This window comes from Myotis lucifugus, unplaced genomic scaffold (assembly GCF_000147115.1).
Source record: "Myotis lucifugus unplaced genomic scaffold, Myoluc2.0 scaffold_44, whole genome shotgun sequence".
NCBI classification, from domain to species: domain Eukaryota; kingdom Metazoa; phylum Chordata; class Mammalia; order Chiroptera; family Vespertilionidae; genus Myotis; species Myotis lucifugus.
Genome location: NW_005871092.1, coordinates 7,363,443 through 7,374,750, shown reverse-complemented (window position 1 = coordinate 7,374,750; position 11,308 = coordinate 7,363,443). Strand labels below are relative to the sequence as shown.

Sequence of the window (11,308 nt, the reverse complement as noted above, 5' to 3'; positions counted from 1 at the left end):
CACACTCCTTTACCTTTGCTCGCTTTCCGGTTATCATGATACTCCCATTTTTTTCTCACTTTAAGGAGTAAGGCATTTTCTTTTAAAAAAAATGTTTTTATTGATTTCAGAGAGGAAGGGAGAGGGAGAGATAGAAACATCAGTGACGAGAGAGAATCATTGATTGATGATGCTCCCTACTGGGGATCGAGCCTGGAACCTGGGCATGTGCCCTTGACCAGAATCGAACCCGGGACCTTTAGTCTGCAGGCTGATGCTCTATCCACTGAGCCACACCGGCCAGGGCAGTAAGGTGATGTTTTATCTTACAAAAACATCAGAGACTCAGGACCAGCCACCTGTCCCGGGCCACACAGCGAGTAGGCAGGTGGTACGTGCAAAGGCCTGCCAGGAACTGGCCCCTCGGCCGCCCACCTACACCTTTCCACCTTCTACCCCCAGCCTGGGCACAGGATTTGAGAGCAGCTTGGAAACAGACAGACAAAGTGACATTTTCACAATGACACTCTCCCCCCCCCCCCCCACAGATGGAGAGTGTTGGTGTGTATGGATTCTGTGGGTGTACATCGAAGAACAAAATGAAGTGCGACTCAAGGTGGGAGGTAGCCGCTACAGGTAGGACATGAACTAATTTCTGTAAGTACCTAACTGTCTGAAATGGTTATCCCTAGGCTGTCACTCCTTTACAGAGGGACCCCTTTAAAACGGGTGCGTGGGGACTTAAGCACACATGAGACGTTGGCTAAACATCTGCAAAACATCAGCTTGTTCAGAATGCCAACAAGTAGGTGGAGGTGTGAGCACCAGGGTGTTTCAGAGGCACCGGGGTCAGGGAATGAAGTCCTTTCCCATCGACCCAAAGCCTGGAATGGCTGCTGTCTGGGATTGCTGGAGGGGAGTCTGGCCTGCTTGGCACACCCTGGTCCCCTGCTCGGCTCTGTTTGGGCCCAGGCTGAAGCGCTCCTCGGCGCTTGTTTGTGCTTTTGACATGTCTCTCCTCTCCGAGGACTGGTCCTCTTCTTCCTTCTCCCCCATCGCCTCCCTCCAATTCTGGAGAAAACAAGTGGACTATTCATGGAGAAAGAGAAAGAGTGAGCAGGGAGGGGGAGATGCCACCGACAAACTCCATTGAAAGCCACTGGCTGTTCATTTACATTCACACTTTTAAAAAATGTTAACTAATGATGTTAAATGGTTTGCCAAAGGTCCTGGCAGGTCAGTTGTAGAAGTGTCATTTCTGCCTAATTAGGGCTCTTGTGGCTGCCCGGGGCCTCCCAGTGCAACTGGTGACAAGCCGAGAGCTGACAGCTTCAATTGGTGCCAATAGGAAGGTTGGACCGGTCATGTTTTCTAACTCAGCCAGGTGTTTGCTGAATGGGGGAGGGGACTGGGGAGATCTGAGCGCCTCTATGATCCTTTTTCTTTCACGGCTCCCTCCCAAGTCCTTCCCCTTTGCCTGTCTTGCCTTGTGTCAAGGTCAAGAATGGGCTTTGCTAAATCAGCAATTTGGGTTGTCTCTGGGAGGTCATTAGCAATCCCAGCCCAGACATTTCGAGTGGTCTCAGACCTAGATGCTAGACTTTTTTTCTCCCTAAAAATCAGAGAGTAGGAAAAGAAAAATTCAGGTGAAAATACAATAGTAGAAACAACACAAAACAATAAAGACCCAGAAAACTCTGCATAGCCACCGAAGTGTTAAACTTCTGAAGCTATTCATAATGATAAAATTGTTGGAAGAGAAAACAGCTAATACATCCTGATCAAGGCCTTAAATATTTTAAAGAAGAAAAGATAATAATGAAAACAAATCCTATAACATTCAATTGGCATTGGAGTACCTGTCACACAGTAGGTGCTCAATAAATAATTTATTGTTGACTTGATTTTTCAGGAGAAAAATTACTGTCTGAGAAAAAAAGAGTGATTGATAGAAATCCTGCCACTTTGCTTTAAGTGTTTCTACACTGCTCTTTGAATTTCTCAGCTGACTATAAAACACATGCTAAGTTGAGTACCACCTGATGGGTTGATATGATTAGCTTATTTTTCCCTCCTACTTTCTTGGTTTTTGTTTTATAACAACTTACAAGCAAAATACCACTGGTGCTCAGCAGCCCCAGGCTGCAGCAACTACAACACAAAGGGGCACTCCCATGGCAGGGATGGGACATCCGTGTCCAGAATTCGGATCTGGCCTACGTACTGGCAGATCCTGCAGGGCTGATAGCACTCGGTCTTTGTGCCTGAATCCGACACACCAGCACTTGAGCACGTGCGCACTTGCACACACACACATACGTGTACTGAGGGTGTTAGTGGGACCGTTAGACAAGAAGGACAAGGATTAATACATGGGCATTTGGGGAAATGTTGCGTTAAAAGGAAAAAATGATCTAAAAAAAAAAGCAATGTGTGTTTTGTGAGGAATCTGAGGCTCTGGAAAGGAGGAGGGAGATTAAAGTGATGGTGTCTGAAACCACGTTTTTAGCTTTATTTTCCTCACCCAGTGATCCTTTTCCCACCTGCTGCCTGTTTTCTCTAATATGGGACAGTGAAAATTGGGCCAGAGAAATAGACTGTGCATGTGTGCTGATTTGATCAAAGGAGTGTGGTGGAGGTTCAGTTTAGGGACAGCGTGTATAAGCACACCTGGGACAATTCCTGGCACATTGCAGGTGCCCGGGAGCAGCGAGCCCTTCCTGCTCCTGAGTCCTCCGTGGTCGGAGAGCACATGGGATCTGTGGTGTCCGGTTAGTTTCTCAACACCCAGGACATTTGTGTACAAAGAGAATGAACGGAAGGCCAATAGGCTGACCTCATGAATGATAAGTGAGCAGATGAAGCTACATGTATTCAAACAGTTTAGTTGCCTGTCTCAGACTTTTCCCTCCAGGGACCTCCTTTGTCATGAAATTCCATCAAAAGATACTCTTTGCGATTCCGTCCCTCCCTTTCACACCACAGCACCTGCTCTTTTTCTTCTTCTTCAGCGACTTTTTAAATTTTATTTATTGTTTTACTCATGCTGCTGTTATCCTGGGACACGTTTCCCTTCCAGTCCCAGTACTAACCCCTGAGTTGGCTCTGCCTCCCGCAGCCGCCTCCCTCTCCCAGTCCTGACCCAAGCTGCCACTGCTGTCTGTGTCCCCTGAGGGGGAATGATTGTGTCCGACTCTTACGGTGCTAAGAAGTGGTCACGTACGACTCTCCTTGTGGTTAGGAAGATGAGCATTTAAAACCCACTCTGGAAGATGCCACTGGTACAGAAGGCCTTTTGCAGCAACTAAACCAGCCTAGAAAAATAAGCCAATTCATCATTAGCACTCAAACAAAGACTTTTGAAGACTTGTGAACAGAGGAAAGAACTGTGAATTACAGTAAGTCCCATGTTTTGTGGCATTATATATACTCCAGTGGTTTTTGTGATAACTAATCATCATAACGGTGATCCTGGGAAGGGAAAACTATGTTCAGTTGGACAGGACCTAATTTTTCTGAAAGACAAACCTGATTTTGTCTTCCCATTGTTCAAGGCTTTTGGGTGGTTCTTTGGGATCTGGCTCTGGCTTCTCTTTGACCTTAAACCCTTACTCTAGTTGTGCTGACCTACTGGCAGCTCTCTTGCCAAGGTGTTTCATACCTCAGGGCCTTTGAACAAACTCTTTTACCCTTGGAATGCTCTTTCTCCCCACGATTCTCCTGACAAGCACTTATTCATTATGCCACCTCCTCCCCAAAGTTCTGACACCCTCAGGTTAGACTGACCTTCCTCTCTTTTGTGTCCCCTACAGAACCCCACATTCTTCTCCATTACAATAATAATTGCAACAATAAACGTCCCCTCCTATTGAGTGCCTTCTGTGTGCCGGTAGCTGTGAGTGCTTTTGGTTGTTATATCACTTAATCCTTGCCACCCTGTGAAGAAGGCATCGCTGTAGATATCGCTTTACCGTGAGGACTCTGAGGCTCAAGTTGCATATTTAAGGTCAAACAGCTTGAGAGTTGAGGAGGGCAAGCTGAGCGCAGCTCAGTATCCACCTCATTGGGTTTTAGGAGAATCCAATAAATGTGAGCTATGATTAAACGTTAGGAGATGTACAAAGATTCATGTCATCCCACACTAACTGAAGTAGTATTTGTCCATATAGAGAAATGTGACGTAGCCAATGCCCACAAGGATATACTGTGTTAACTGTCACACTTGGTGGAGAGATTATGAATGGCTTCATTTACTTACTTTTCTTACCTGCCTTTTAGGGTTTGTCCAGAGTACATGAACTTTTGATGAGACTTTAAAACAGAAGGGAAGGAAATCCCATCTACCATCTCTGCGGTGCTTTAACCTGCGCCACGACGCCCCAGGGCTTGAGCAGTTCCAGTGAAGGGACACTCGGGAGCTCATTGCATCTGTCAGCACTTCTGATTCTCAGAGTTCTTGCTTAGCCTGTCAGCTTGTAGTTTACAACAGTTACAGTGCATTCATCTATTCATGCAGCTGATACTTACTAAGTGCATCCTAGATGCCAGGCACATGATAAGTTCTGGGGAGACAGTGGTGAGTGGAAGCCAACCGAGTTCCTTTGTGTGTACTTTGGGGGTGAATGGTTGCTGTTGGCTCTTGGGAATGCTAAGAAGTGCCACCTGCAAATGATCTCGAATGACCCCCATTTTGGAGGCAGAGTTTTTTTTGGGGGAAAGAGGGAATGAGCCTAAACTATTCCCACTATTCGATCCTCCCCTTCTCTGCATTCTGCCGGCAGCCTGACAGACCTGGAGTGGTGAAGCACAGTGAAATCTTAAACAGAATCCTTCCGTGTAGCTATGAGGGCTCTGCACCCCGCTGGGTTCCTCTGCCACAGCCAGGGTGGGAGTGAATGGAAGACCAGCCTGTCCCTGAACTTGCAGCGTTAGGAGTGGCTCCGCTGAGATTACCACAGACGCTGTGTCGGGGTTAGCGCTCAGCACCTTCTTTCCTATCGTCTCTGTAACTCCATTGTTTTAAGCAAGCCAGCCGACTTTGTAGCCAGGGTGACTCACTACAGACAAAGCCTCTGTGAGAAAAAGATGAGATCTCAGAAGCTTCTAGAGAGCTGGGAAAATCACAAGCCACCAGCAGTGCAAGTTCCAATTCCAGATTCCTAGGCCAAAAAAATAAAAAGGTAATTCAATGTGAAACAAACAAACCTGGATGGGGAAGAGGGAATGGCCTCCTGTAACAGAGTGTTCCTGCCTGACTCTGGAACACAGTTCAGCCTTATCAGTTCAGGTGATTCTGGCAAACTTTCATTTTCAACATCCAGCAGCACAGTTGGTGTACACAGGGAGGAGACATGTTAAACACGGATGTCATGACTTGAATTGCTGAAGCAGTATTTCAGTTCTGCTTTCTTTAGATCCTCCCCCCTCCACCGCCCCCATTGGCCAGTTTTGGAATTGTTTTAAACCAGTTGTCCAAGGATTGTGTTTCCCATCAGAAAAATACTAGTAAGCTGATGCCTGGCCAGTATGGCTCAGTGGTAGAACATCAGCCTATCAACCAGGAGGTCAATGGTTCGATTCCTGGTCAGGGTACATGCCTGGGTTATATATATTAAAAGTTCAGTTGCAGTAAAATAGCTGAGCAAATGGATAGTTGGAAGCAATTTGTAACCTTTGGCCTCAAAAGGAGTCTTTGAGTCCATGTACCCAAAACTCGAGGATTTGAGAACCTTAAACTTGGCATTTCTCATTAGAAAGGCTTACATCGCTCTGAAGAGAGGGAAACCCCCATTTGCTGTGAGCGGCAGAGTCTCCTGGAGCCCATGGCCACACAGGCCATTCGAGCGAGGCTTCTGAGCTGTGAGCAAGATGCACCTTTTATGCTCGCTCCTTCAGTGCAATGGTGTGGGTGCTGTGAAGTCGGGGGTTAGTGCTATTGAAAACTCTGAGAAAAGGTTGAGAGAGCATGGAGCGTCATGTGGCCTGGCATGTGGCCAACATCCTCCGCTCTGTGTGTGGGGCTGCCTGAGCTCGGGCCAGGCGTCCCTGCCTCTGGAGGTGCCGGCTGAACAGGGAGAACAATGGTTTGGGGGACTTATATAGCCAGTCGTTCCTGTCAGGGGCCAGATGATACAAATGTTTCAGAAAGAATAGATGGTTGGAGCTGGGAGGGGCTTCAGGGAGCATCCAGGCAGGGTGAACCAATGGCGTTAAGCATGCGGGCCACGCAGTCAAGTTTTGGACATGCCACTCACTAATCAGAGGAAAAAACCAAAGAAGAAATGCCCTCATTTCTGACACAGGACACTCATGGCTGCAGATTCGCCTTCGTCGCGCTCAGAGAGCACATTTTCCTCCGGGGCGGTCTTTGGTTGCTTCCCACTTCTCTCCTCCTCACCAGCCCAGCTGTGTCCCTGCCCAGGGCCCTCTGCAGTGAGGCGAAGGTCCCTGCCACGATGGTTCCAGGTGGCTGCCCCTTGTCTCTCTGGAGGCCTCCCTTTTCCAGTTGTCCCCCAGTTCTGTTTATGCCCAAGAGGAAGCATCAGGCAGGGCGAGTACCTTTATGCCTCTCCTCACTAATCCCCTTTCTGCAGGAGAGGGGCCTCCAGAGCAGAGGCAGGAGCAGGGCCAGGCCTGGAGAGGCGCGAGAGAGTCTGTGCCTTCCCAGACTCCAGCCAGCAAATCTGTGACCCATGACTCCTCCCAAACCCAGGACTGACACGTTTCTTCTGAGGCAGCCCCCTGTATTGCTGACGTGTGCGCTGAAAACATTACGATCGTGACCATGACCATCGTGATCATGTCATCATCAAGGCTAACATCGGTGGAGCAGACCTGCACTCTCTCCCCACAGAGAGACACTGTCTTATTGCCTTGGAACCCACAGGACTGGGGTCTGGGAAACTGCTTTAGGAAGGCCTGTCCTCCAGGCAACCATAGAGGGCACAGCCAGCAGAATAGGAAGGCCTAAGGAATAGCAGGAAGCGCCACTTGCCCACCCATCCCAGCTGATTCTGGGGCCTCCTGGGGAACTGTGTTGGGGGAGGTCCCAGGACAACATCCAGCCTCAGTCTGAAAGAGTATCATGACTGACTAGTGACGTTCGGCCATGCCAGGGACCCAAGGAGCCTTGGCAGCCTGGGGACCACGAACCTGGCCCCTTGCCCTCCCAGCTCAGAAAAGAGCTGGAAGTGGGGGTGAGGGCTGCACTGGATCCTCGCTGCTCCAGATTTCCAGGGACCCACAGTCGTAAATTCAGTTCACCACCACGAGCCTCGCTTCCCTTGGGGCAAAGTGGCACCCCACCACCCCTGCCTGTGTCACAGAGAAATGCTGACGACCCAGTGGCCTACTAGGCGTCATGAGCCCATGGAAGAGCCACTGCTTCAGCGAACCATAACCCTCCGGGTCTTGGCAGCTTTCACACAGCGCTCAGCTTGATTTACCCGAGGATGTTTGATAAACAGGCACTGTCTCCAAAGGTGTGGCAGGGCTTTAGGTGGGACCAAGGCCAGGCCAGCAGGGCTGACACAGCCCTATCCTGCAGGGGCGAGGGGAGGGAGCCCACACTGGGACCCAGGAGCGGAGAGTCCCTTGGGGGCGGGGGGGGGGGGGCTGCCGGGAGCGGAGCGGTGACCATAAGGCTGAGGGGCACAGCCAGTCACAGGACCCCAGGAGGGGAGCCAGAGATTCCACCTCTCACCCCTCTCTCCTCCCTCCACTTCCTGCACTGAGCCCGGCCAGAAGCCCGAGTTGCCCATTGACTCTGGGGCTGGTCAGTCTCAGTCTTAGCCGGGGCTGTATAGCAAAGTGCCGTAGACCGAGTGGCTCACCGACAAGATAAACCTGTTCCCACAGTCCCGCTGGGAATCAAGATCAGCTTGATCGAGTTCTGGTGAGAACCCTCTTCCGGTTGCAAACTGCCTGCTTCTCACGGTGTCCTCACGTGGCAGAAAGAGAGCTCTGGTCTCTTCATCCCCTCGCGACGCCACCCATCCCCTCACGACTCCCAAGGCCCCACCTTCAGGGACCATGACATTGGGGACTGGGGTCTCAACATGTGGATTTCCGGGGACACAAACTCTCAGTCCCTCACAGTCTCCCTGGGCAGGGAGCAGAGCAGGCAGGGGACCGCTGCATTTTGCCAGTTGCATTCGTTTTCTGTGGCTGCTGTAACCAGTGACCATGTACTGGTGACTTAATGCAGCAGAAACTTACTGTCCCCCCAGTTCTGGTGGCCAGACGTTCAAAATCAAGGTGTGGGCAGGGCCACGGTGCCCCTGGGGCTCCAGGATGAATCCTTCCTGGGCTCTCCGGCTTCCTGTGGCTCCTGGCAGGCCTTGGCTTGTGTCCGCATCACTCCCATCTCTACCTCCACCCTTGCATCACCTTCTCTGTGTGTCTCCCAAAGACACTTGTTGTGGAATTTAGGATCCACCTGGATAATCCAGGATGATCTCCTCATCTCAAATCCTTAACTTCATTACATCTGCAAAGACTCCTCTTCTAGATATGATAACACTCATAGATTCCAGGGATTTGGTGTGAGTATATTTTGGGGGGAGGGGGGTGAGTCACCATTCAACTCACGACACCAGCCTTTTGTTCCTGAGGTGTTCTGCTGGGTCAGAGCCATCTTTCCTGAAGGCTGCCCTTGGCTCTGTGAGGTAGCACCCCTTTAGGTGAGCCCACCATGAATCCCATCATGCTGTCTCAAATGCCAAGGCCAGGTGGAGATCTCTCTGGTAGCCATTTGCCCACCACTTCTGGCCCATGACACGTTTGCTGGCAACTGGGGGTCAAGCTCAGAGTCACAGACATCTTCCAGCTCTCTAGGCCGCCCTGGGCTGTCATCCGCTGCCTTGGGTCAAGCCCCAAGTGGGGCCCCAGGAAAATGGTCTGCGTCTCTCACGCAGGACCCCAGGCCCGCAGCCGGGGTGCCCTCCCTGGAGGGCTGATGTGGCATTTAAGCTCAGGTGTCTTGGGCGAGCTCAGATTTCCCGCCAAGCGATTCTTGAATATTTTCCTGCGGCAGAGCGTAACAGTGACACCATGATACCTTTTCTAATTGTGCTTTAATTGGAAAGAAAGATTTGATTATAGAAGCCTGCGCCGTAGTGGAAGGGCTTGTTAAAACATGCATTAAATCGGAAAGACTGCAATGTTTCGCTGTGTAATTATGTAAACAGTCACATACTCGGAGCCGTTTGCAGTCAGCAGGAATGCTCTTAACAGGCGCACGAAGCAAACTGGCATCCTTGATCAGTGACAGGTGAATGTATGTTTCAAGGACAAACGCAGGTTGGTATCCCTCCGACATCAAACCGGCCAGCGTTTTCATTCTCTCCCCTGTGTACATTGTCCTTGAAATCCGTTGTGATTTTCAACAATGGTTCTGTGTCCTCAGGTGTGCGTGAATTCCCCATCCTGGTTCAAGAAAATAAAATGGGCCGCGTCTCTGCAATGTTTCGGTATCTCAGCAGCAAAACCGATCCAGGCATTAAAGAACTCCTCAACTACAGCTTTAAAATAGGAGTAGAGCTGCCGTAAAATTCCCTGCGCTTTAATGAGAGTGTCCATGAAATGGACTGAGGATGAAGGAGTCATTTCCCTCTAAACGCGCGCTCCCAGCCTTCCCGAAGGACCTGCCATGCTCACCTGTCTTTTTTTGAACTTCAGAATAAATGAAACATTGATCAGAGCTGCCGCTGCAACATAACTTCTTCTCGTCCATCCCTCGCTCAGCCCTGGCCTCTGCCAGGGAAGCAGGCCCCTCAATCACCATTTCCTCCAGGCCCCTAGAAAATAGAAGCGCAAATGGGTGGGGAATTATGTGCTTCTAGTGGCTTTGAAGGGAAGCATTTACTGAGGGAGAAAATTGTTTTAATCTTATAACAACCCAAGGAGGAGAGTTGTAAAACACGGAACACCTACACATGCACTTGATTTTGTTGCGTAGGAACACACGGGAACATTTCTGCCCACAAACACGCCTGATGCCTCAGCTGAGGGGTCTCGCTGTGGCCTGGGCAGGGGCGGGTGGGCCTGGGGATGCAAGGAAGGGGCAAGGGAGGGTCAGCGGAGAGTGGGTGGGGGTGATGGTTTTGAGGCCCGGGTGAAGCCAGCTGAGAATCCCACAGGGAGGGGACCAGTGATGGGTGGTGGAGGCAGGCACTCGGGCTCAGCCACTACCTTCTCGTGGGGTGGTCACTCGGCCTCCCCTGGATTCCCGAGTCACATTTTCCCCTCTTCCAATGCCTTTTGCCTTGCCCCATTTTCTTTCATGTCTATTGTTCTAATTCTAAAAGCAACACGTTTTCACTGTAATGTATTTCTTTCTTTTTAAAAAAATATGTTCTTATTGGGTTAACAGAGAAAGGAATTCAGAGAGGAAGGGAAAGGGAGAGAGAGATAGCAACATCAATGATGAGAGGGAATCACTGATTGGCTGCCTCTTGCACGCCCCCCACTGGGGATCAAGCCCGCAACCCAGGCATGTGCCCTGACCGGGAATCAAACTGTGACCTCCTGGTTCATAAGTTGACACTCAACCACTGAGCCCCACCGGCCGGGCTGTTCTTGCGGTTGTTGTGTCCTTCTGGGTTACTCTTCTGAGTGACTATGACGGTGGGAATGTTTGGATTTACCTTCAGTCCAAGGCAGGCCGTCTGGTCCCCACTGTGAGGCAACCAGATGCTGAGCATTTGAGTTTCCCCCAAGCACCCTCGGGGCAGGGGTCCCAGCACCCAGGACGCCTCCCGACCCCGGCGGCCATCGGGGTGCTGCTGCTTGTTAAAACGAAAGCCCCAAAGTGGGGTTCAGTTTGTGCCGTGATCATTCAGGCCTGAGCACCTAGGAGTACGCATGAAAACGAGGGGCAATTAATCTCTGAGAATTAAAAACACGCCGTCTCATTTTATTTGAAAAAGGATGGAAATTAATGTGCCTCCTATATATTTATACCGAGTCCATCCACTTAGAATCAAGCCATTATGAGTAGGTTTGCTCGTGATGAAAGGAGCCCGGCATCAGACCGGAAATAGGATGGGTTGAAATCAATTTGGTGTCAACCACATCAAACCTTTTCTAAAATTGTAGGCTTTGTAGAACTTTAAAACATACTTGTTTATTTGTGGGAATTTAACTGTGATCCATCTTTCTCTGCAACAGACAAAAGGACAAAGAGGCCGAGCAAATAAATTGCAGGTGGCATCAGAGCCCTCCCCCCACCCCTGCTCACACTCCCGCCCCTTTCCCTCCCCCACCCCCACCCCCCGCTGCCGCTCTGGTGCATTGGGGGTGAAATGAGAATTTTTCACGGCTGCATATT

At 50.2% G+C, this 11,308-nt stretch overlaps 1 protein-coding gene across 1 annotated transcript in view; it reads left to right on the top strand.

Annotated features, from left to right (window-relative positions):
• Nucleotides 1-11,308, top strand: part of HSPA12A (heat shock protein family A (Hsp70) member 12A) — a 107,177-nt gene that overhangs the window by 13,911 nt on the left and 81,958 nt on the right. Inside the window, exon 2 of the mRNA XM_006088168.3 lies at nucleotides 528-615. Coding sequence (XP_006088230.1) covers nucleotides 528-615 — 88 coding nt within the window. The remainder of the gene's footprint in view (nucleotides 1-527; nucleotides 616-11,308) is intronic.